Source organism: Kryptolebias marmoratus, linkage group LG5 (assembly GCF_001649575.2).
Source record: "Kryptolebias marmoratus isolate JLee-2015 linkage group LG5, ASM164957v2, whole genome shotgun sequence".
NCBI classification, from domain to species: Eukaryota; Metazoa; Chordata; class Actinopteri; order Cyprinodontiformes; family Rivulidae; genus Kryptolebias; species Kryptolebias marmoratus.
In genome coordinates, this window is record NC_051434.1 from 21,349,346 (window position 1) to 21,376,101 (window position 26,756).

At 39.5% G+C, this 26,756-nt stretch overlaps 1 protein-coding gene and 1 long non-coding RNA gene across 5 annotated transcripts in view; both read right to left on the bottom strand.

Moving 5' to 3' along the window:
* col22a1 (collagen, type XXII, alpha 1) overlaps window positions 1-20,572 on the bottom strand; it is an 89,969-nt gene extending 69,397 nt beyond the window's left edge. Inside the window, exons 1-5 of one of the 4 annotated variants that reach the window (XM_017428356.3) lie at window positions 20,256-20,572; window positions 13,372-13,464; window positions 13,134-13,279; window positions 12,485-13,051; window positions 8,096-8,176 (exon numbers count right to left, since the gene is read on the bottom strand). In XM_017428356.3, the coding sequence (XP_017283845.1) occupies window positions 8,096-8,176; window positions 12,485-13,051; window positions 13,134-13,224 (739 nt within the window). In that variant the 5' untranslated portion in view covers window positions 13,225-13,279; window positions 13,372-13,464; window positions 20,256-20,572. The remainder of the gene's footprint in view (window positions 1-8,095; window positions 8,177-12,484; window positions 13,052-13,133; window positions 13,280-13,371; window positions 13,465-20,255) is intronic. The other 3 variants (XM_017428355.3, XM_037975677.1, XM_017428357.3) reach the window with 3 other exon arrangements.
* A 5,426-nt stretch (window positions 20,573-25,998) lies between these two features.
* Window positions 25,999-26,511, bottom strand: LOC108243105. Its single transcript, XR_001808876.3, has 3 exons — window positions 26,456-26,511; window positions 26,221-26,374; window positions 25,999-26,127 (listed from the first exon to the last, which is right to left on the bottom strand). It is a non-coding gene; the product is annotated as an uncharacterized LOC108243105 (long non-coding RNA).
* Between the last annotated feature and the right edge of the window lie 245 nt (window positions 26,512-26,756).

The window sequence follows — 26,756 nt, forward strand, 5'->3', positions numbered from 1 at the left end:
ATATGGAGACATAGGACAAAATGGATGAATACAAAAAGGACACATAAGTATACAAAAAATTCTACTTATGTATGGGTCTTTTGTGTCTGCGTGTGTGTGCGTGTTATGTTGTACTGTTTTAACCTGCTCAAAATAAAATATATCAGCAAATGATGCAAATGGATAACAGGACAACATAACAGGATAACAGGACAAAAAGGACAAAAAGACAAGAAAAAATGCATAAGGAGACAAAAGGGATGGTTAAAAGACAAAAAGGATGTATATTGAGAAGAAAAGAACACACAAGACACAAATAAAGCAAAAGTGTTAAATTAAATTTCAAAGAGCCCAAAATCTTTCAAGGATTTGAAGAACTCTCAATGCATTTCAATGAGAAAGAAAATAAGGAAATTAAGTTTAATTTTTTAAAAAGTGTAAAAGTAACAAGTACCAAAAGCCATAGCTGTGATGTCCTGAACAAGCTGAATGTTTGGATGTCTGAATGGCTGAAAAAGCTATGTCTGAAGCACAGTCCACAATCATGACAGAAACTATGCTGACTAAGCATTTCAGGCAATAAGTGAGAGGACGACCCGTCTAGTGACGTTTCAGTCAGTCTTGTGTATCCTCTAAGGGGTTAACAAGCTCTTCTTCTGTCATTAAAACCAACAAAAAAGCCATTTCTCATTGATTTTGTGTGCATTTACTCTGATCTGGCTCAGGAGATGGTGCTGTTTCCTCTTTGGCTGAAAACACAACAACTCTCAGTCAGGTTTTCTTCTTGGTGCATAAAAAAACCTATAGACCGATTTATTGTGTTGATTCCTGAAGGTTTTGTTACTCCAACCTCTCCTTTTATGGCACTTTCTATCCTATATTGGTTACTTTTGATGTGAGTTTTTTTAGCCAAACTTTGAGGCTAATAAGACATACTGTAGGTAGTTGGGTGAAGTGAAAAAGGTTGAATTTTTAGAAACAACATTATTTTTCTTTACCCAGTTCTCTATTCCAGATTGTTGGAAGCTGGTGCCTATCTCCAGCAGTCACTGTGCAAGAGGCAGGGGACACCCTGGACAGGTCGCAAGTCCATCACAGGGACAAATAACTATTCATACTCTCACTCAAACCTAGAGACAACTCAAGAGTCAATTAACATAGCATGCATGTTTTTGGTCTGTAGGAGGAAACCAGAGCACACCTGCGTGAGCACAGTGAGAACATGCAAACTCCACCCAGAAAGGTCCCAGGTCAGGAAACGATCCTGCAACCTTCTTGCTGGGACGCAACAGCTCTAACCACTATGCTGCTGTGACCCTATCTATATAATCAATCTCAATAGTATAAAAATACCAAAAGAATCACCAAACTAATCCAAATTAAAATGCAAAGCTGAACTTGTTTATGCACATGTTGGGTTCACTTCCATGTTTTTATGCCCACTGACCCCATGACAGCAACCTGTCAGTCTGATTAAACAAATGAGTTTATAAAAATCGGTATATTCTAATTATCAGTGCAATTCATGACTTTCTGCCTTCATTTCTAGTCCTATATGCTCCAGAAAAAACAAACAAACAAGCAAACAAAAAAAGGAGGTTACTGTAATCATTCACACAACTTGTTTCTTTAGATATTACCAAGAAATTATAATGAGTTTGGGGGAAAAAAAAAAATAAAAAAAATAATATCAAAATATTTTGCCTCTTATGCTTGGGATTTGGTTGCCCGCTAACCTTGTTAGCCAAGTTAGTGAGCAGAGGTGAGAGGTTTCTTTTTACTGGGAGTAAAACTATCCGAAACCAAAATTAAAGAGACTGCCAAAACTGGATTTTCTCCAGTTGATCGTTTTCTTCTTCTTTTTTTTTTACCATTATACAGTTCAAAACAAGGGAACACAAATGACACCAGGAAACATTAAAAAAAATATGGTTATTCCACAGAACTGTGATGTTCCACTGGCTCTCAGTGGCTCGGTAACGCCGTGCAGACGTGAGTTCTTGCCGTCCTTCCTCTCGCCTCTGTCACCAGGCCTGTGTGGTGCACAGTTGCTCCCCGCTCCCTTTCTGTGTCTGCTCACGGGTCAACCGAATGCAGAGCTGTAATTTGGACTGGCAGCTGACAGTGTATAATCAAGCCAAAAAGTTATTTTGGACAAGCCGGGAACGAAACAACAACGGGGCGATCTGTGGCGAGAGCCAGATGAGCTGACTGAGTGGGAACGGCGAGCACATGCACACGGAGCTTGTTTGATCTGAGCAGATGGCAACATTTGTGCAGGAGATTGTGAGCATGGTGTGTGTGTGTGTGTGTCCGTGCACTGAGCGTTCTGAGGGGTCAGACAGGACTGTCTGACTGAAGCCACACGCCTCTTGGCTATCATATCATTATCAGTGGGAAATGCTCCTGACATCATGGAGGATCAGACTCTTTTTGCACCACTTTAGAGAAGGCTGAGTGTAAATATTGCTGTTGGAGTGATCCTGATGGTCTGCTCCATCTCTGTATGCAGAGTGTGTGAACACTCAACCCTAATAATGACACAACTGTCTGCTGCACAGGGGCCGAAACCAAGATTTCACTATATTATTCTGCATCTACATCTACAGTAACATGAACAATAAAAAAATCTGTTTTCAACTTATACAATCATTGAGATTGATAATGATTTCTGCCTGTGTCTGTGTGTGCACCCATGTGTCTGTTTTCAACATTTCTCGTGAACCACTCGACGGATTTTAATGAAACTCTCCAAAAGTAATCTTTGGAGGCACATCTGCAACCGATTACCTTTTGGAGTCAGTCGTATTCAAGATGGCCAACACAGCAAACTACTCATCAAAGACAACAAAATGGCTATAACTCAGTCAATTTTGCAGATATTCCCTGAAAATTTGGTGTGGTAGTAGCTGAGACTGACCCCCAACACACACTTGAGCACTAAGAGATTGAACAAATTTTCGCTTAAAATTTGAACCGTGTGGATTCAACTTAGTCAGATTTCGCTAAACTTTCAGGTAATAATCTGGCTATACCGGTTCAACTCATTACTTTTTGGAGATAACACAATTCAAGATGGTCACCACAGCTAATCTACTTTTGCCAATGCAAAGATGGGTTTAAGTCAATGATTTTTATATTTATTGAGCTGAAAGGTCAATGAAGCTGAGAGTCAGTCAAAACACATACTTTGAGCAGGACATCTCACTATATTGCAATATTTTCAAAGTTTGAGCGAAACGCCTACAACTCACTTCTTTTTCTTTTGCATTTTTAAGTGATTTATCCAAAGAATTTACTGCGATTCTTTTTGCAGCCGAGCAGAAAAGTAAAAACCCCATAATTAGCACTTGGCCAGAGGCAAAAATGTGAGAATGTGTCTTGACAGAGCAAAGTGATGCTGTCACCTCTGATCCTGAGAATGCTCTGCTCTGCGCTGTTGAAGCAAAACATCCCTTTAACTTGTCTAACAAACTTGAACTTTTTTCTCCAGAGGTGGAGACTGAAGTGACCGTCAGGATTAAAGATGGCCTCTCTTCCTCATCAGTTCAGCATCGAGCTCCTTGCTTTCTGTTGCAAATGTGATGACCAAATGTGAGAATTTTTATTTTTTTGTGTGTTTCATTATGTACCTGCTGTATTAGATTCTGTTCTTGTTTCTGTTGTAAAGCGCTTTGGATCACCTTATTGCTGTAAAGTGCTATATAAATAAATCTCACTTGACACACTTCACTTCACAAATAAAGGCTGTGTAACTCATTAAAGCCTCACTCTCAACCCTCTGTAAGTGCTCCTACGGACAATGTAAGGGGAAAACGTTGGCCATGTGTGTGTGTATGTTTATCCACATAGAAGGTTGCAGAGTGCCATGAAGACTTTAAGTCATGCACATGCAAAATTCTATGGAAAAACTCTTTTGAGAAATCAAGAACGCATTCAATACATAAGGAACCTATACTTCTTATATACGCCCGGACCAAGTTGTGAGCACGGCTAGGAGGGGCTTTGCAATGGCAGTAACATCATTGTTACAATTTTTGTGACTTGGAAGTGCTACACAAGTACTTCACGCTTCCTATTTGTGGGCCACACGAGTCAGAAATAGATCTGACTTTCTATGTGTGGCGAGCACACAGCCTTCGCGGTGCTGCTCTCATCATTACTGCTGTGAGATACTGCAAAAGTTAGGATCAATCTGATATCAAGTAGTGCATCCTTTAAACTTACAGGGGCTTTTGAATTTTAAAACCCAGGATGGATTGGGTAGTAGTTTAGGCGTTTGTACGTAGCATTAGCAAAATATCTCCAAAACCACAGGACAGACTTGAATGACACTCTCAGAAAGTAATTATTGGCTAAACATCTAGAAGTCATTACCTTCTGGAGTCAACATAATTCAAGATGACCACCACAGCTAATTGACCTTAGTCTACACCAAATAAAATATTTGTGTGAATTCTATACACACACACACACACACACACACACACACACACACACACACACACACACACATTTCTTCGCAGTATAACTATGTTTACACACTTTGTGCTATTTTAGCTGTTCATTTATCAAAATCTTCAGCTCATTCAGGAGAGAGCTGCTATGACTTTAGTTTTTTAAATAACCTTTATACTTTTTAAATATTTAACTTTATTTACAAATATTTTCCCCATAGAAATGCATTGAGATATTTTTAATTCCTTTATAAATATTGGTCTTTTAAAAAAAAATCTGCTTCAGCATACTTGTTAAATTTGTGCGACTTTTAACTAGCAGTTTACTACTTTTAGCCCTTTGTCACATCAGCTTTTAGCTATTGTTCCGCTAATTTTAGCTTTTACCAATTAGCTAGCCTTTTTATACTTTTAGCTATCAAACTTTACTACTTTATCGTTTTGGCTAGCTTTTTCCTACATTAGTTAGCATTTTTGCTACTTTTACCTATTAGCCAGTCTATGGTTCTGCTTCTTTTACCTTTAACAACTCGGTTTCTGCTTCTTCAGCAAATTTCACCAATGGGATTCAGCACTCAGGTTAGGTGGTTGGGTGGTTAGGACCCAAATGCAGGCAGACACAGGGCGCTCCAATCAAAACAAATTTATTTTTAAAAAGAAACAAAAGACAAAATGCTGACGTGGCAGCAAAACTAAAAAGCAAAACTTACAAAAATCTAACCTTGCAGGGAACATGAGTGGCGAGACACAAGGACAACCAGACAGCGCATGTGAACGACAATGAGACGATAGGGAAGTGAAGAAGATGAACTGGTTTTAAAAGCAGAGAGTGATCAGTAAGTGAACACAGGTGACTGATTACAAACTGGGGACAGGAGCAGATGAGCGTGGCAGGCAAACAAGTAATAGGCTGAGGAAAAGTGAATGATGACAGGGGACACAGAGGGCACAGGGAACTTAAAAACTAAACACAGAAACAACAAAAAATAAAACAGAATTACAGAAACAATAAACCACATGCAAAAATAAACTCAAAAATCAACTCAAATCCTCACAAGCGCACATAGATTCATGTTGTAACACGGATGTTGTTCCGTTAAGAAAACAGTAAGAAACTAAACAAACGGTGTATTCCAACAGCCTAGTGGGTTTAATATTAGTTAATGTGGCATTCTTTATCCCATGTATGTTATGTTTGAGAAAGACTTGTTTTATAAGCCTGAAAAACGACAACAAAAGGTCCTTATTTGGCTAGCCTTTAGCTTAGCCTGAATGAAGACTAATGCCCTTTTCCCCATACTCTGAGCTCTGTAATTGATGTCACAGCTTATAAGGTACTATCTATTGATAAATAATAGACAGAACATCACTTCCTGTTGTAATCAGACTATACTTTTAATAACTTTTTCTGGCAGAACCTCAATTTAGCCTCATATCTGATGATGAGCAGCAGTGTTAGATGTAACAGATACAGTATTGTTTAGTTTTTCTCAGAGTTATTTCATGTTTCCAAATGTTTTCCATTTTTAAGCCCAATCCCCTGAAGTCCACCTTGGTTTTATAGCAGAGCAAAAGTCCAATTCTTGAACATACAAACTGCTCAGACCAATAAACCTAAAGCTGTAATAAAATCTTTGCAAAAAATAAATCTATCCAAAGCATCAGCCTTTGTGAAACTGACGTCTTGTTATGTGTCCTTGGATGTAGCATTAGCGTGAACAAGTGGAGCATCTGTTTTTTCTCTCAGTGTGATGGATGTGGGCGCGAGACAGACAGGAACTCTGATCCCCCTGAAGACAGTCTATAACAACATCCGAGTTCTAAAACGCTATTCAAGACTTCTGAGAAAAACCTGAACGCTTTCGATGGCATGAAGTAAAAACATCAACTTAATTCAGTGTAATAATGTTCTTCAGTTGGGAAAAAAAAAAAAAATCTTCTAAAACAATCTACTACATCTACAGAAGTGCAGTAGTAGTTTTGTCTGTAGCGTTAGTGATGTAGCTCCTAAACCACTGGACAGAAATCAGTGACACTATCAGAAAGTAATTATTGGCTAAATATCTAGACCTCATTACCTTTTGGAGTCAACGTAATTCAAGATGGCCACCACAGCTAACTGACCTTCATCTACACCATAATACAGATACCAAGCTGAAATTATTTTGGTAGTAGATATCGCACAAGGTCATGCTTAATGTTATTTGTAAGGTCAATTCTCAACATAAGATGAGTCTAAATCTCTGGAATGTAAGACAAAGGTGAAAATGCATTCATTCAGTGAATGCTAGACCTTTATTCTATTAAAAAATATGTTGCTGGATTTTTGTTGGAACCCACGTGGCGCTCTATTTTTCTGGTTTATATAAAATAACACTCCAGCATCACTGGCTCAAATACTGGGTTTTCAGGACAGAAGGTTACACTCTGACTCTCCTCCTCTCTGTAGTTATTTTTTTTCCCCTCGGCCAGACAAACATGCTCATGTTACTAACACCAGAGACATCTCACTTTATAAAAATTGCCAGACATTCTGGTTAAAGTTCTGCCTATCCCACTGTAATGTAGCTAAGATAGTATCTTACTGACTTGTTGGCGATTCAAAGCTGGCTGATATTCCAGGCAAACGTTACAACCATTGGCATTAATAAAGATTGATGAAGCGTCTCCCGTTGGGTTCTCCCATTGTTTAAATTTAAAGCTAAAATGTCAGTTTGTTAGGGTGCCGCCATGTTGAATGTTTGGGGCCAGAGTTTTTGCACTCTAAACATGGGGCTGTACCATCAATAGGAAGGCCCCGCCGACACACCCTCCCAATTTGCTAACAAGTTGTCAGGTCGTCAGTCACAGTGTGACATGACACTTGTCTTTAAGCCTCAAATAATTAATTGAAATGAACAGAAGGGGTATGTGAATCGATAAAAATCAACACCTGAAAAAAACATCCAAAGTGCATTTTTACTTTTTAGTCAGGAAAATGTCCCATTCAATCAGATAGAGGGGCAGGACCTATAAAAAATGTACTGCAGCCAGCCACTAGGGGGCCTTCGTCTATTGTGGCTTCAGCTTCTGGCTTCCAATCCTGTCTGCAGTTATAATATATGTTGATGGTCACTAGATATTCTAGAGGCTCCCTCATGAATACCAACGAGTCACAGCCCAGTGAGACATTTCCTTTAGAGATGACAGGACTAACACAAGTTTAAACATTGTTTGGTCAACATTCATGTTGAGCCAAGCGATAGAAACAGGAAACCACTGACAAGATCAAATGCATATACAGTATGTTTTAAATATGTATATATATATATATATATATATATATATATATATATATATATATAAAATTACACAATTTGACAAAGAGACACACTGTTTTATTTTGCAAAGATAGTGAGTGTTTTTTTGAGCAGTATCAAAAAGACTAAAAATGAATGTTCTAGAGGAGAAGCACCTTCCAACTCATGAATAAAACCAATTTTCTTTTCAATCAGATAGCAGCGGAGGAAAACTCTGAATGCTCCTTGCATAAGAAATGCATTTTTGTCTTTTTAGAAAAAGAAAAAAAAAAAGTAAATGTGGGAGGAAACGCTTAACAACATAAAGTTCCTGGTTGCTTCGTATACTGACAGTACCACGGAGCAGCTGTGTGCACATACCTGGAACCTCAGCGAGACCAGAACTGGTGCTGTTGGGTTTGAAGCGATCGGGCTGAACTTTCATGTTTGGACACAGGACATCTGTGAGGAACAGACAGGACAGTCATGTTAGATACTCTGTTAGGGTGCAAATATGATGGTCCTGTGAAATTTCCAGACATTTTTGAGAACCTTTGGCCTTGTTGCAAATTTATTCAAGAGTGACTGTTTTCTTGTTTTTGCCCATGTCTGTGTGTGTCTGTGTGTGTGTGTGTGTGTTTGTTTTACTCGGGAATTAGCTAAACATCTCATGAACCAGTAGACAGATTTAACGAAACTCTCAGAAAGTAATCATTGAATGTGCATAGAGGACCGATGAACTTTTGGAGTCAACCCAGTTTAAGATGGCCATAAAAACAATTAGCATTAGCCAGCATAAAAATATCTATAACTATGTCAGTTTTACAGATGTTGAACTAAATTTTGCTTGGTGGTAGCTGAGACTCAACATACACTTTGAGCACTAAGGCATCTTGCAATAGTGCACAAGAGTGCGTATCATGTTATTTACAAGGTTTGAACAAAATGACTGTAACTCTGTCTCTTCTCAGCATTAAATGATCTTAGTCTAAAACTCTGGCAGAAAAGGCAGCCCAGCTGGTACTTTAGTTCAGTAACAGCCAAAAATCTGTATTCAAACAATTCTAAAAACAGAAAAATCTCATCAAACCTGTTATTAACCCAACACCTTGTCTGGATCCTCCTTACTGTCGGCCATAATTATTACCTGTGGCTCAAAATAAATATCTCAGTGAAACAGACCTGGCTTCTCCTCTGGGTCAATGATTGGTTCAAACATCTACAATCACAACCTGCAGTTTTTCTAAAATCATAGCAAAGTGAATCCTCACTTCTGGTTCTGAACTTTTCAGGTGTTGATGGTCAGGGTGAATCTTGGCTTGTTTTTTCTTCTTCGTGAAAGATTCGGAGGATGTCTAATGAGAAAATCCCTGCAGCTAATTATTCTGTCAACGTCTGCAGACTTTTCAGTGATTCCACAGCTGCTTGTTTCATTTTATCCCACTCTGTGTTTACGCTTTTAAAAAAAAAAATGATTATAGAAGGTCTGCAAAGGTTGGTTTACTTGGTTTATATTGTTTATAAAGCCACCAAGTCAACCAGAAATTACCGTTCTGTGAATGGATCGAAGTGCGTCACTCTTATTTAAAGACAGTTTTGCTGCAGAGCCCTGAATCTTACCATGTTGAATAACTGAGCAACTCCCTGCACTTGTGGTTAGAACGTTATAATTTAGGGATCTGACTGTGAGTTAAATTGGAAGCAATGTAAAACCTGCCTCTGCTTTACAATTACACACCTACAACCAACATTTCTTTTTGTTGCTACATGCTAATCAACTTCAGATACTCTGGATTTTTTTTTTCTCTGAAATCCGATATTTCTTTTTTTGTTTTGATTTTTTGTAAGATAACACGTTACAAGTTTGAGTTCCTAAGAGTCAGGATGCGTTTTAACACCTATCGATTAAAAGGTGAAAACGTTTGACACGAATGGCTGAGTTTCTGTGCTGGGTTGGCATGAAACATTAGAGCTATAATTTTCAGAGTGAAAATAGCTGGCATCACTCAGTGAGCCCATCCTGCTGACCACCGGAGCTCGGGAAGGTTCAGTCATGTCACAGATTATAGGAAGAAAACGACAGCACTTTCATCCCTTTGTAAATTTAGCCCGTGCTTATTGCAGGGCTTTAGTAAAGCAAACTATACAACCTACAATTCGGAACACCAGGTAAAAAAAAGAAAAAAATCTCTGGACTCAAGCAGGGAGGTCATAGGTCACTGACTTTACAGTACTTTGTAGATGATGCAATTTAGCAAGATGATAGTCCCTTAAAAAAGATCAATACTTACGTTTTACAGCCTAACTCATCACTTCTTTTTATAGTCATATTTCAGCCATTTTAAAATGGGGTTCTGTCATCCAAAAACAACTCCAGTCTCTAAAGTTCCATGGAAACATTAATTTTCAGATCCATTACATGGACATCAATTTCACATTGCACACAGATTTCTGTGGCTATATGCAAGCACAAATAGCAACAGCAGCAGCTAGATGTATCATTTCCTGTACATCTAGGGCTACTTGCTGCATAAATATTGTATTTTTACTGAAATAAACATGTACATAACAGGTAACTAATGTAAGTGTAAATGTTTAAACAACAATGTTCATATAAACCACCATAAAATTCTAAACTTGAGTCCTCTCAGATTGTATTGATGGACTTAGAACTAGTCTGAGTGCAGCTAAGACCAAAGAGGATTGCTGCTGGTCTGAAACAGCTCCGGTCTTCAGAACTTTACAGCGGTTCATGCAAACACTGTTTAGTAAAACTATACATCGATGTCCAATTTGCATCACATGGTAACTTTGGAGGACGTACAGTGGAATTCCTGCAAGAAGTGTCCCAGTACTACAGCTAAATATTGCAAATTACCACAGGACTCCATCTAAATAACCATGTCTTGTGAAATTGGCTGTGTTGTAAAAGGTCTACGAAAAATAGTCTGCATAAACCACTATAAAATTTTTGAGGTTGTAGGTTTTTTTTTAAAGATGGCAGCAATCCACTTGGGTCTTGGCTGCATTTAGACAAGCTGTTAGCTTGTCAGTCTGGTCAGAATTAAACTGCATTTTTCCAAACTGTGGTCTTTCAAAGAGCTATCTACAAATACAACAGGTTACATGTTAAAGGGATAGTCTGGTAATGTTCAAAGTGATGTTCTGTCTAATAGTTATCAATAGTCGGCAACTTATCAGCTTTGACATCAGTCAGAGAGCAGAGAGAATGGATTAACGGGCAGAAGTCTTTCTCCAGGCTAAGCTAATGGTTAGCCAAACAAGGGTCAGTTGTTTTTCTTAGTTTTCAGGCTTATAAAACAACTTTTTATCAAAATTAACATACCAGAGTGAAAGAAAGCTATGTTAGCTAATAACAAACCGCTACTCTTTTATAGTTGCATGTTACAACTTAAATGTATGTGTGCTGAGCATGAACAGACTGTTTTATGTCCATTTAGTCAGTCCAAAAGTTAACCTATCTCCATATGGGCTTAAGCCACGCCTTTGCTCAGCACACATACACTGCAACATGGATGTTGTTCTGCTGCATATTGTATTTTTGGAGCGCATTCTGGGGCCTCAATTCTGAAAGACCCACATATACAACCTCCCATCTCACTAATACGCTGTGGCACTATCAGTCACAGTGTACAATGATATTGCCTTAAAGCCTCAAATAATTAATTAACTAAAGGTATTTAAAATATATATATATATATATTTACATACAGCAAGGTAGGTAGGTTTAGGGTTACAGTTAAGTAATAGTTACATGACTCAACTAAAATTCACACCTGAAAAGAAATTAATCTGAGGTGTATTTTTACTTTTTTGTGAGTCGGATGTTCTATTTGTTTATTTTGAGGGGTGGGATTTAAAAACTGTACTGCAGCCAGCAACTAGGGGGTGCTTGCCTTTGTGACTTCAACTTCCAGCTTCCAGTCATGTCTCTAGTCATAATACATATTGATCGTTTGGCTAGCCACAAGCCTAGCCTGGATTAGTACTGCTGCCCTTTTCTCCATACTCTGTGCTGTATGACTGATGTCACGGCTCATAAGGTCCCAACCGATAACTATTTCACAGAACATCACTTTATAAATGCCCAGACTATCCTTTTTTTGTTCATAACCTTTTCAAAGAACCTCACTTCAAGATGAAGAATTTCCACTTTTACATTCTCAAACTGGGCACCTGACTGCCAGATCAGATTTGTAAACTCCAGCCTAGTTTGGTTGGCTGAAGCAAGAAGAATTCTCCATTAAAAGTAAAAAATAATACAGAGAAATCTTTTTTTCCCCCTACACAGGTCTTTGATAACACAAAGCTGTTTGGAGTGTTTATTTTAAATCCTATTTCAGGTCATTTATGTGGCTGCGAGCTACTTTCTAAGCTTGTGTGAATAGAGTATTTTATTCAACACAATAGTGGAAAACCCATTGAGGTTGACATAAGGCAAGGTTTCCTGTGCTAAACACCTCCGCTCCAAAGCAGCAGTATAAAAAAAAAACTGTTCCACCACAGAAATGTCTGTGGAAACCATTATTTAAGAGTCAGTTTCTTCAACAGCCCCTCACTCTAAAGCTGCATATTAAATCAAAAGATTTCAGGACAGTTCTTTGTGGTTGGGGTGGGGTTTTGTGGTCAGGGTAGCTAACGGTTAAAATGAGAGTCTAAATTTAATACATCAGTGTTTGGGAAGAGGCAGGCACTTGATTGTGGGATTGAAGTGTGACTGCTGGGTCTAAAACCAGCCCGATGACTTACTCTCACACAGCCTCCTCCTCAGTCTGCCCCGGATTTTATCAATGGCGTTGAAGTCAGTGACGTGAAAGACGTGGGCGTTCTTTGGCTCAGCTGCAATCTCCTCCAGTTCTTCCCTCAGAGCCTCCCCGATGCCTACGGCAAACATCCTGATGCCAGCTTTGGCAGCTGCCTTGGAGGGCTCCAGGACATAATCCTGGCTCCTGCCGTCTGTTAGAAGGATAGCCACCCTCTGAATGCCTCGGGCGGTTGGCCTCGCGCTGTTCCGTTCAGTAAAGATGTTAGTGGTGGCGTAGCTGATGGCGTCTCCAGTCATTGTGTTTCCTCCCAGGTAGCGTATGTTACGGGCAGCTTGCTTCACATCTTCCAGGGTTCTGTGTCGCCCCAGGGTAAATTCAGTGGTGGGCCTGTCGCTGTAGCGAACCACAGCCACCCTCGTCTTGTCAGGCGCCACGTCAAAAGAGTCTACCAGGTTGGCTACCCACTGCCGGATCTTCTCAAAGTTCTCCTTCCCCACACTTGATGAGGTGTCCAGGATGAATGCCAAGTCATAGTGGACATTTTTACACCCTGCAGTAGACCACATACAAAGACATTTATTCACAGGCAGAGACTCTACGCCAACCATTGTGTTTAAATCTTTCTCCTTTACCTGCCCTCTGTGCTTCCACTCTCTGACTGGAGAGTGTCAAAGCCAGGATGAAGCAGACCAGGATGAGCCTAAATCCCAGTCGTAATTCCATCTCAAGCCCGAGCTTTGTTTTTGTTTAGCTTACTGTCACCATCAAACTCTTCAGCCTGGGGAAAGATCATCAAAAAACGTCAATTCAGCTAAGAAGATTACCTTAAATGTGTAAACCAACAGCTAAACGTAACGCTTTTGTCTGCACCTTTTTATCACTCAGACGTGAACAGACTGAACGATTCTGTCTCTCCAACAGGGAAACCAAAGAGGAAGAAGTACCTCCTGTAGAGCAGGATTGCTGTAAAACAAAGGGTCCCTACAATCTTTACTTTGACTGCAGCCTGATGGAAAACCAATTTAAACATACAGTGCTCTGAAAAAGTGTTTACCTCATTACAGATTTGTTCTGCTTTTGCCTTTTTGTCATGCTTTCACATCTCAGATCATCAAACAAAGATAACCAGAGTAAAAATAAAATACAGTTTTTAAATGATTTTGTTTTAGAGAAAATACCTCTCTAAACTGCCCTGCCCCTATGTGAGAAGTAATTCCTCCCCTAATCCTACTAACTGGTTGTGAAGAACTGGCAGGAAGTGTTTCAGATGGCTGTGGAGGAATGTTGCTGCTGTGCTTCAGATCATCGTTCTGCTGCAGAACCTGAGTGGGTCTGAGCTTAAGGTCACAAACTGGTGGCCAGACGTTCTCCTTCAAAATTTTCTGCTGGAGATCTGAATTCAGGGTTCCTTCAGTGACAGAGAGTCATCCAGGTCCTGAAGCAGCAAACCATCATCACACTACCGCCACCATGTTTGACTGTTCGTATGTGGTTAGTTATACCAGATGTAATGGGACACACACTTTCCAAACAGTTCCACTTTTGTCTCGTTGGTCCACAGAATATTTGCCCAGATTATTTGTCTTTGTGTTCTTTTTGCTCAGCAGTGGTTCTGGTCTTGCAACTTTCCTATGGAGGCCATTTTTGTCTTTCGTCTCTTTCTTTATGTTGAATCCTGAGCTCTGACCTTGCTCTGAGGCAGGTGAAGCATAAAACATTTGTTTGTTGATCCTTAAGTGTGACTAAAAAGCACAAGCAGAAGAAATCTGTGAGGAGTCAAATACTTGTTCACATCACTGTATACTCTTTACTTCATACGTATAAAGAAAGTGGAGTTTCTATAAAAGAAAAATCTCTGCTTCAGCTTTTACTGTCTTGCATTGCTTTGGTATGAAGCTTGGCAGGAAATGTTCTTCATTCTGAGGACATGATAATTGAAAGTTAGGATGAAAATACACATCACTGTACAGGAGCAGTAAATTCTCCGTCCAGAGCAAACTGGACCGACTAGATATGGTTGAAACTTGAAGCCAGACTATGTTTTTTTTTGCTTGTTTTTTTTTTTTTCTCTCCACCCACAACACAGAAAAAGAAAAATAATGGAGTTAGCAGATTTTACTTGTCTGATTTAAAAGGTTAAAAGTTTAAATGGGCCCACGGCCTGTGTATGATTGAAATGTGTGTGACAGAAGCGGTGGTGGTGATGTTACAGCAGGACTGATGTGGGGCTGACTGTAGCCTAAACATGGGCTCATCCTGTCTCACTGTGGAAAGGGGGTTGTTTGGGGGGGTTGACTTGTGGACAACTTGGAAAGCAATGAAACCTCATGAAGTGAAAAGCGTTTCACCATTCTTAGCCACCTTTTAGTACGCTCTGATATTTCCACTGAACTCATTGTTCATGTATTTATTTTCCACCGGAAGCTAAAGCCTAATGGTTGAGTCAAGACAGAAAAAGATGGCACCTTGTGATCTTTCCTGTTCAGTTATTCAACAGCATCATTGTTCGTACTACATGTCATTGGTTTACAGTAAATAAATACACTCTGTCTAACAAATGGGTAAAGCTTAAGGTGGTATCTGACTGGGTTGCGGCTGTTGGAAACTAACTGACGATTCAAAATCACAAGAAAATAGGTGAATTTTTTTTGTGTTTGCAACCAGCGAGGGCAGACAGTTTTTGAAAATTTGTGTATGTCTCGTAAAACAGTATTCTTCATCCACATCATTCCCGCGTTGACACCGACCCCCACATTTATGATTCAGTCTGCCTGAGTACACTTTTGAAATCAGGACAGTCAGATTCAGAGAAGTTTTTAAATAATTATTATTTATCATCAGCATGGTTTTCAAACTTTGACATTGGCTTCTGATATTTTCCTTCAGAGAAGAGCTCCTGTGGAGGTGTCAGAATACAGCTCTGGGACTCTTGAGATGGGTTGAAGATGCTGCAGCAACTTTTAGGTGGGTTGAGACTCATCTTGATCTTTCATATACTTTGGAAACTCCCTCGTCATTGCCATTTGCCAGCTAGTCGCAGCCTAATAAGATACTAGCTTTACTAAAATCACATTTAACAAAGTTTGACATCAACAAGAACATACGTGTAAATCATTTTTAACGGATTTAGATTTAGATTAGGGCTCAGAAGGACACTTCAGAATAGTCCATTGTTTTGTTCTGAGCCATTCCTGGATGTTTTAGCAGTGTGTTTTGGGTCATTATCCTATTGGAGGACTCATGACCTGCAACTGAGTCCAAGCTTTCTGACACTGAGAATGTCTTGATAGTCTTGAGATGTCATTGTACCCTGAAAAGATTCAAGACACTCTGTGTCAGTTGCAGCAAAGCAGCTCCAGAACAGAACAGAGCCTCCTCCATGTTTCTCTGTAGGTACAGGGTTCTTTTATTTATGTTTCAATTTTTGGTCTGTGAACACAGAGCTGATGGGACATTGTTGCCAAAAAGCTCCAGTTTTGTCTCATTCTCATTCTTCTCTAAGACATTCTCCCAGAAGTCTTTGTGGTTTGAAATTTGTTCTGGGCTCTTTGGTTACCATCAATATTAGATGTTTCTTCAGTTTGTCATCAATTTTCCTCCTGTGATCACATCCAGGCAGTGGTGGGCCGTCAGGGCCAGCAAGGCCTTCATAACCAGAAATCATGATCATAATTGTGATAAAAGTTAATTTACTTTTTAATTTACTTTCCCTAGATATCTAAAAGTATTCATATTCTCTTCATGTCATATTATGCTCCTTCCAGTGCTGTTGTTTTTCAGTTCGAGTTTTTATCCAAACAGAATTCAGCTATCTTATGTTGCCAGGCTGTATGAAATCTGCCCGGGCCTTCAGAATCAACAATGCGGGCGTCTGTGCACTGTAAGTGAAAGGGTAAATACAATTGATAGATAGTTGCGATAGCCAATCAGATCACGAGTTGTGTCAGTAAGGCTCTCTAGCTGGCCTCACGTTGAACGTGACATTTATGCGTCCTGTGATTGGATATGGATACTTACTAGTTTGAGCCACGGCAATGCTATGCAGATCAATAGAGTCACACCTGGGACCTTTAACAGTTAAAAACTTTTTAAACCCACAATATTTAATTTAGCTATCTTAGTAATTCTTATGTTGGCTTAGGCACCAGCTCCACACAACCTAAAAATGGAGAAGCGGGTAAAAGAAAATGGATGGATGGATGGATGTTGGCTGTTAGTGGGACTTTTGGCGTTTTAGTCATGCTGTACCCTTAACTTAGCATTGTCATGTTTCAGTTTATGTTAGCTTATTTAGCCTTCCTGCACATTTTGACTGTCTTAGCCCGATTGTTGTTTAGTTCAGCTTTAACTTTATCATGATATTATTTTAGCTACTATTTTGACTGTTTTAGCTCATGTTTAGATATGTTTAGTTTCAGTATGTAAAATGATTTATTTTTACATTTCAGTTAATGTGGTGAGGTACTGGGTCAGTTATTGACTAATGTTGATCAATACATATTGAATTGTTTCTTTTTTTGTATATATGTTTTACTGGAGTTTTGAGGCGGGAATTCGGTTGATGAAGGGCTGAATAAACGTCCGTACAGCCATGCTATTCCCTTACAAAAAAATCCCATGAAAATCACATGTGACTTTCACATGTGATCACATGTGATTTCCACATTTCCACATGTGAAAATGTGACTTTTTTGTAGATTATGTGAACCACATGTGGAGAATGGGAATCACGTGGAAATATGTGATTTTTTTGTAGATTATGTGAACCACATGTGGAAAATGGGAATCACATGTGATCACATGTGAATTTCGTGGGATTTTTTTCTAAGGGTTTCCTCTCAGTGTGTTGCTCTTTCTCCACCCACGACCTCCCGTTTTTATGGTAACACATATTCACCCCACATGTCAAGTGTTACAATACCAAACAGCACAGTGACTACTTTTCACCCTTTAAATAAGCAGATTGAGTACAAGATTGAAGAACCTATGATGCTTATTACAGAACTCACGAACTCACCTTAGTTTAACATGTTCCTGTTTCAGTTTCAGTCTTTTCTAGGAGTACCATCTTTTGTTGCCAAGGCCAGTTTCATTAGTTTGGTTTGTATAAAACTGAAGATTAACTGTTGGAGTCAGTCTCGTTTGTCTGTAAGCAAAATGTCTCATAAGCCACTGGACAGTTTTTAATTAAATTTTCAGAAAGTAAATATTGGAGTGGACAGGAAGTGGGCTAATGGTTCTTAGAGGTCTTACAAGACACTTATCACATGAGACAGGGAAATATTCTAGCGGTAGTTTTAAGAAAAAAAGGTTTTGCCACAAACTCAGCCTACTGGCGTCTCTCCTGTCTGTTTTTAGACTTCAGAGCAGTTGTTTACCTGTACATGACCTTCTAACTTCTCACTTTTAGTTATTTTTCCTAATACTCTGGATAAAAAGGTGGACTAAAGCACGCTAGCCCAGGACATCTAAATCCAATATAGTTTTGAAACATGGTGATTTAGTGGGTACTGATCAAATGCTGTTGGGGGGGTTCACAGCTGAACAAACAGGAGCCTGCTGTTTGTGGCTGCGCCCCTTCAGAAACTGTAATAGAGAGCATATTATTCAGTTTGGTGGAAGCAAAGTGCTTGGGCCTTATCTGATTCTGCACTGAGCTATTCCTGTTGCTTGCTTTCACTGTTTCTATTAATGAGCAGAAAAAAGGCCAGAGAGCTGAAATGCTCTTTATACACCAGTTAGTGTGTTTTAAAAGTCTGAGACCTGAAGTCCAGACAGACCTCTGAACAAGATTTTTGTTCGTGCTTATAATTTGACTGTGTGCACATCTAACACTGGTCTCTCTTTAATAGATACCTCCATTTCAAATACTAAGAGACTTAGCATTCCTTGAAAAAGAAAACAACTAAGCACATCATCTGAGAAAAGTGGTGTTATAGCCATTTTGGGCAAACTTTGTAAATGACATTGTGCACAATCTCTTGCAATATTGTGGTACCTTGCATGGTTTGTTGGCACTTGAACTATGTGCTGAGGATGAGTCTCAGCTACCATGACACCAGGTTTTAGCTAAATATCTGTAAAATTGTTTGAATTATAGCCATTTTTGTATTGTCTAAGGTCAATTAGCTGTGGCAGCCATCTTGTATTGGATTGACCCCAAAAGTTATTGAGTTGTAGATATAAAACCATTTTTTTTTTTATTGAGCGTTTCAATAACATCTGTCCAGTGGTTCACGAGATATTTTGCTAATAGACAAACAGGGTTGATGCTGACAGTTAATGTCAATGTTTTAAGAAAACATGTTCTACAATGTGTATCCCTCTGAATATTTATAAAGGGATGACTTTCAGCTATTACCACGTCAAATTTTTTAGCTCAGTATCTGTAAAGATGAATTAGTTATAGCCATTCTTTTGTTGGATGACTTTAATTAGCTGTGGCAGCAGCCTTCAATTGGGTTGACTCCAAATGGTGATCAGTTGTAAATATTCATCCGGTGAATACTGACTAAAAGTTGCATTAAAATCCATTTATTGGTTCATGAGGTATTTTGCTAACAGACAGGCAAAGTTAATTAACCGTAATAGTTAATGACAAAGTTTAAAAACAGACCTAATTTTGCACAATCAATCAGTGCTTCGAGCCTACAATGGGAATGACTCTCAGCTACTACCACACCAAATTATAGCGCGATATTTTCAAAATTGACTGACTTCATTTTCACAAGCATCTAAGGTTAAGCTCAAGCCAAGCTGAGTGCAGCTTCCTCACACACTGCAGTTCTGTGTCATCAGGCCCTTTCCCACCTCCTCCCTCTACGGCAGGCCTGGGACTGCAACGTAGATGTTTATAACAGAAGCAGCACGTTTATCATTTCCCAGGTGTAAAAAGCAGAAAAACATGTATTTTTTATTTTATTTTTTTTTGTTTTGCTTGTTTTTTTAAAGCCATGAACAGACCATGAAGGGAAAATAAAGCCCAGACAATAAAACATGTCTCGTCAAGAATCTTAAAGCCACATTTTAGACAAACCTGGAAGAAAATCAAGGCTGAAGAATTGTGAATGCCGAGTCAGCATTCACACTATTGTTGTTCGGCTGTTTCTTTTTTATTTATTTTTTTACATGCAGTTTAACTAGTGCACTTCTGCATACTTTGTACTGTTTCAGCCGTTTGTACATCAAAAATGTTCAGCTCATTCAAGAGGTGGCTGCTATGGCTTTTAGTTTTTGTAACTTACTTAGTTTTTTTTTTAATTTATTCATTTATTTTTATTCACAAATATTTTCCCCTTAGGAATAAACTGAAATTCATTCAGTTCCTTTGAAAACATTGTTCTTTTGGAAATCTGCTTCAGCATTCATGTTTTTCTTTGTCTTTGTCTGCTAATTTTCATTTTTCATTTCTATTCATTTCAAATTCATTTAGCTTTTGCAACATTTAGCTTTTACCTACTTTTTTTCTACTTATTCTTTTAGCTAGGCTTTTGTTATTTTAGGCTTTTTGTTAACCTTTCAATACTTTAGTTATACTTTTGCTATTTTTAGTTTTTAGCTAGCTTATTTTTTTGTTTGTTTTGTTTAGGATTTTGTTGTTGTTTTTTTAGCTTTTAGCTAGCATTCTGCTTCTTTTATTCTCAGTGTCAGCTTCACCTTCTTTAGCAAATTTCAGCAAAGTCATTCAGCGCTTACACTGTATTTTGAAGTCTCTCTTCTTTCTTTTCTCTTTTTTTTTTTTTTTTTAAGCTTACCTCATCAGTCAGTCCGTGTTCCTGGAGCAGTCACTTACGGCCTGAATCAGCACCAGGCCAGCATCATCATCCTCAGCTGATAATAATCCTAATGGTTCCTCCTGAAAGGTACCAAGAACCAGACTGAGCCTCTTGTTTAATCCAGGGCAACTCTCAAGTGTTCACTGTTGGTAAAAAAAAAAAAAAGTGTTCTGAGGTGATCTCCAACAACTTTGTGGATGCGTGGACAGAGTGGGAGGGAGCAGCAGAAAGTGTAGGGTTTCACCACTGTTCTCCACTCTGGCTCACACATAAAGAGAGGCAGAGAGGCACTGCCAATTATAGACCAAACTTTCTGGGTATTTTGGTCCTTTTTTTCCCCTCTCTCTCTCTCTCTCTCTCTCTCTCTTCTCCACAGCTGCACCCGTCTAAAGTGTTTCCCTCAAATTAAAGGCCTAGCATTCCTTGAAGGAATGCCTGTCACCTGCTGACTCTCATGCCAGAGTTTTAGACTAAGATCATCTTATTTTAAGGAATGGCAGAGTCTTAGCCGTTTTAGGCAAACCTTCAAAATAAGGTAATGTGTGATATCATATGATAACACAAAATGCAATACTCAGGTTTAGTTTCAGTTCAATTCAGTTTATTTATATAGCGCCGTGTCACAATAAAAGTCTTCCCAGAGCACTGTACAAAAGCATACACATACATTATAAAGAGACGATTGGTAAAAGTCGTTTCTCGGCTGGCCTGGGAATGCCTTGGGATTCCTCGGAGGAGCTGGCCCAAGTGGCTGGGGAGAGGGAAGTCTGAGTCTCCCTGCATAGGCTGCTACCCCCGCGACCCGACCCCGGATAAGCGGAAGAAGATGGATGGATGGATGGATGGATGGATGGATGGATGGATGGATGGATGGATGGATGGATGGATGGATTTATGGATGGATGGATTGGTAAAAGTTATCCAACTAAGGAAACCAGCAGATTGTGTTGAATCTTCACTTCGTCACAGTCTCACATCCTGAGCTGCACACTGACAACAGTGGAAAGGAAAAACTCCTTTTTAACAGGAAGAAACCTCCAGCAGAACCAGAACCAGAACCAGAACCAGCCTCAGGACGACCGGCTGGAGTTAGAGAGGACAGGAAAGAGACACAGACAAACACAGAATGACTGGTCCAGGTGGAGTTTCTACTAGGCGAAAGACAAAGAAAAACATGTTAATGATAGAAATAATTACAAATACAAACATGGAAAGTAGAGAGAGTAAAGACAGCAGCAGAGATAGGAAATGTGGTCAGTTTGTCCTTCAGCAGTCTAAGTCTATAGCAGCGGAACTAAGGATGTATTCACACCAGGAAAGTCTTTTGGTCCGCTTGTTTGGTCCGGACCAAAAGTGGACTTAATTTTTTCGTTTGGTGCGGTTTGCATTCACATTTTGCTTTTTTATAAGCAGACTATAATTTATAAACAAAGCCACGTGGGTGACGGTCATTGCTCCCATTGGACAGAAAGACGGGGGCAGCGGTTGGAGCACAGACCCAGAAATAAAAATGGAAGTCCTGCATGCTGCACTTGTTATGTGCACATTCGTTCTGTTGGTACAATTACAGTACCATTTTAAAATTCAAGAGCAGCTCATTCAACGTCAGTTAATGACGTAATGACGTTTTACTTCTAATTTTGGAACGGCGCCGGCAAATGCGTGCTGCAACTCGAAGAAGACGAGATGCTCTGTGCACTCTGACACACAACATACTAGCAGCAGCATTGGTAAACAGAATGCTTTACGTAGTTAGTTCGGTTCAAGTCAGGTCTGTATTCACACCAGAAGCGAACCGCACCAGAGTTCGTTTGGAAGCGGACCGAGACCACCTCAAAAAGCGGGTCTTGGTCCGGTTGTTTGATCCGCACCGGAGTTCGCATGACTGTATTCACACCTGCACAAAAAGTCCGGACCAACGCTGGAAACGAACTCTGCTTCGATTAAAGCGGACCAAATGTGTCAGGTCTGAATACGACCTAAGGAATACCTCAGGAAACCCAAGCCAACCCTAACTATAGGATTGATCAAAAAGGAAAGTCTTAAGCCTGGTCTTAAAGGTAGACAGGGTGTCAGCCTCACAGACAGAAACCGGAAGTTGGTTCAACCAAAGAGGAGCCTGAGAACTGAAAGCTCTGCCTCCTGTTCTACTTTTAGAAACTCTAGGAACTACAAAAAAACCTTCATTCTGAGAGCAAAGCGTTCTGTTAGGAAAATATGGAGCAATAAGATATTAAACCCTGCTGAAGCCCTCGATAGAGAGATAGAGACAAAAAGAGGCAGAGAAGAGTTTGTAACTTGGGGTCAGTTTGACCTGAAGGCCACGGGAGGGTCAATATAAGATGGAGCTTGGTCGTTGAGAGTTTTGTTTGTTAGAGGCAAGATTTTATTTCCTTTTCTGAATTTGACAAGGATTAGTATTTTTTATATTCATTTGTTTTTTTCTGCATATTGGTTCTGCTCTGTCCTCTGTGCTGCTGCAACAATGTAAATTTCCCCGCTGCGGGATTAATAAAGGAATATCTTATCTTATCTTATAGTTTATTGGTGGTACATGTCAATGCAATGATTACTTTGTGAAATTTTCTTAAAAATCTGTTCAGTGATTCATGTGACATTTTGCTAATGGTTTAGACAATCGAACACACACAGCCACAGACAAAAACATTATCTGTCTGCTTTCGACTTTAGCAGGGGATAAAAAGAAGGCACAGCGTCTTGGCCTCAAATGTCCAGTCTCATGCCATGGTGACGGTCACAGCGGAGCCACCCTGGGCCTGGTGCTATGTGGGCTGGGCTGCCTTGGGTTCTACCAGCCACACACTTGTGGACAGAGCCAAATATAGACTGAAGAAATGATTACAGTGCTTGCAGTTTGAGGTTAAAGGCACCGACTTACTGAATGTTCTTGTGTTGTACATTTAAAGAAATTCAGCAATTTGTTGTACTCTGTTACATTTGTTTGGTATTTGTCCTGTTAAACTGTGTCTTGTTGAATGATGTCTGCCATCCCTTATAGAACATTTTAGTTACAACAAGCACACAGACAAGTACTCTTCCTGTCCAGATGATAAGAAATGGTTTTTCTTTCGTTGCTTTGCAAAGTGATAAATCTGCTTGAGTTTTTATGTATAATAGTTAACAACAGTAAGTACCTTATCACCCATGACATCAGTCAAAGAGCATGGAGTATGGAGAAAGATGCAAAGGTCGTTGTTCAAACAAGTGCCGGCTCTTTTAGCGTTTTTTTAAGGCTTATAAAACTCTTTCCCAAAAACAATATACTGGTGTGAAAGAACTTAAGAGCAGACATGTATATATTACAGTATTGCTACCAACTATTTGTCTTGTCTTTTTACTACTTTTAGATGTGGATTTTGTGTGATTTTCTTTGGTGATTAAGAAAGCCATTTTATACATTTCTTTTATAAAGTGCAAAGCCAGAAAATGTCAGTGTGAATATAGTAGATTTACCATATGTCAATATGTTTTCAAGGTAGTTTTTTCATGATAAATTTACTAAATTCTTGCAAAATTGTATATTGTAAGGATACTTATCTATTTTGCATGTATTGGTGCAGTTATAACATGCACATGATTCAGGCATGCTGCTATGCTATTACAAGATGACTGCTTCCTGTTTTGATAATGGCGGCAATTGTCCATTGAGTTACGTGATCACGTGGCAAGTGATCTGTTTTTAGCTCTGTGGGTTCCACAAATAGGGTTTTTTTTCCACAAACCCTATTTGTTCTAAATGGGCGGTTCCACTTTAACTTCATGCTTGGGTTCTCTACCAGAGGCCTGGGAACTTGAGGGTTTTACGCAGTATCGAAGCTGTTTCTAGGACTGCGCTCTTCTGGACAGACATCTCTGAGGTTGTTCCTGGAATCTTTTGGAGCCACTTGTCCAGTTTGGTGGTCACAGCACTGAGTGCTTTGATGACCACTGGTACCACTGAGGCCTTGACTATAAAGACCTTTTATATTTCCTCTTTCAGCTCTTGGTATTTCTCCAGCCTTTCCTGTTCCTTCTTCCTGATGGTACAGTCAGTTGGGACTGCAATACCTATCACCACTGCTTTCCTCTGTGTCTTATCTATCACCACAATGTCCGGTTGGTTAGCCATCACCTGTTTATATGCTTTGCCAGTCTGTGTCTTACATCCTGCTATTATGTTCTGGATTGTCTCAAGGGTATCTTTACACAGCCTGCATCTTGGGTCCTGCCTGGTATGATCGACCCCAGCCTCTATTGCTCTTGTTTTGCCATGATTAATGCCTCTGTGCTGTCCTTCAGTCCAGCCCTTTCTAGCCACTGGTAGGATTTGTGTGTGTATATTTTGAAAGTGGTCTTGAGGCTGTAAATGTATCAGTCAGCCAGGAGTTGAGGAGTTGAGTCACCTTTTGGACCAACTAGACGGGCTGATCACACAGACTGATACATTCAGTAGTCTCTCAGTCATATGCAAGCCTCTCGGATATGACAGCGGCGGGCGACGTGTTCTTTCAAGGAAAACAAGGAGTTTCCTTGTTGAGACAGAAACCTCTGCTGAATTAAAATGTGTAAAATTAAAATTAATTAAAATGTGGGAGGCTGAAAGCTGGCTGTCAGTCAGTCACCAGATGGCTACCTCCAACCCTGCACTCCGCTCCCCGCCTCACACTCAGCCAGCACACCACTCACCTCTTTAACCCTGTCACACATGGCGGCAGATGGTTCCTTAGACATGCACAATCACTCATGTGGTGCATCTGCCCCGAACCATCAGCCCACTTCCTGTCCACTCCACACGGATCCTATACATAGCCTGGCATGTGCTCACTTCTTTTCTACAAAAACACCGCAATTAGACCTAAATGTAAAATGGCTGACTTGTTTGTTGGCCATGACTTTCACAGACAGACACAGAGTTTTGATCAGACGGGATTGCTGCTGCTGCTAAATATTCTAGATACTATTCTGATTTCACAACTCAGTCAAGCAGCATAAAACCAAATTTATGTTGCTTGGTAGTGTTTGCAACCACTTTGATATTAATTTACAAAACAAAAGTTATAGGTATGAAACCCCTTATGATATATATAAAAATAAGTCATTTAAATTTGATGGTATTTCTGAAAGTTTCATTAAATTACATCCACAATGGGTTCATAAGATATTTTAAGAACAGACATGAACACACACACACAAGCAAAAATATCATCCTCTGCCTTTGCCCTTCCGTGATAACATAACCACCTTTTTTCACCTGCTAAAACATTTTGACTGCTGCCTTTTTTTTTTTGCTCTGACCTTTCATTGTCTTCCAACAGTTTCTATCTTCCCATCAGTGAAGCAAAATGCTGTTTAAATCATTTTCTGCAAGTCTGTAAGGAAGTAAAATCTCTCAGGATTGATTTTTTTTTTAGTTTGTAACTAAAGATGAATAATGTATGAAGCAGATGGTTCATACTTAATGACATTTGGATGTGAGATAATATGGTAAAATCCTATTTTAAATTGAGTTGAGTTACATCCTATAATGTTATCTGTAAAGCATATTATACATTAGGAGGAAAGACTCTGAAACCTGCTTTTATTTTTAAACTAAAAACAGGAATGACAGACAGAAATGTTAGATTCTCTGACTTAAAGAATATTTTTTGTTTAAAGAACACAAAATATTTCAGATGTTTACTTGTTAGCGGTGACTCTCTTTTAGTGCCGATTAGGTTGGTGAGTTAATGTCATAAACCAGGGGATACTGTCCAGAGAGCGAGACCAAGACCAAACACGGAGACGGATGTAAAAGGTAAGTGATTTTATTTACAGGGTGATAGCTATATACAGTGGGCGGTATCCAGAGAGTCTGCAAGAGAAGGAGAGCTAGGTGAGTCTCGGGTACGAGTCTAGATCCAGACGGTGGCGAGAAGTTGGTAATGATGTCTCTTGGTTTGCTTACAGATCCAGGAGTTAAATGCGGCGTCGAGGAGAGGAGGAGTGGTTCCAGGAGTCCCAGAAGTTCCAGACGTGACGAGCCAATTCCAGGAAGGTAAGTATCAGAAGGGTGTCAGGTAAGTAGTCCTTAGTATCCGTAGTCGTGGCGTGGCAAAAACCTAGGACGTAGGTACAAACAGAGAATGTAGTTAACACTAGGAGCAAGGTTTCAGGTTAGACGCTAAGGCGGAGAATCTAACCCAGTAGGTTCGATGCTCCAGCGAAGATGTAATCACAGCCTGCTGCTTAAATCCTGTATGGTCTCGTCAGTGGTATGAGGAACACCTGTGGACAATGATTAGTGGCACCACCCAGAAGGTGGAGCCAAACCCCAGATCCTCACAGTTAAAAATGGGATGATCTAGAGGAAACTGGTGTACTCACATGAAATGATGTGGCTTTACTTTCTTCACTTTGTTGGAATTTCAAAACTCAGAGCAGTTTTTCTGTTTAAGATCAGAAAAACCTAAAATACTGTATATTTTCCTCATTTTTCTTTGT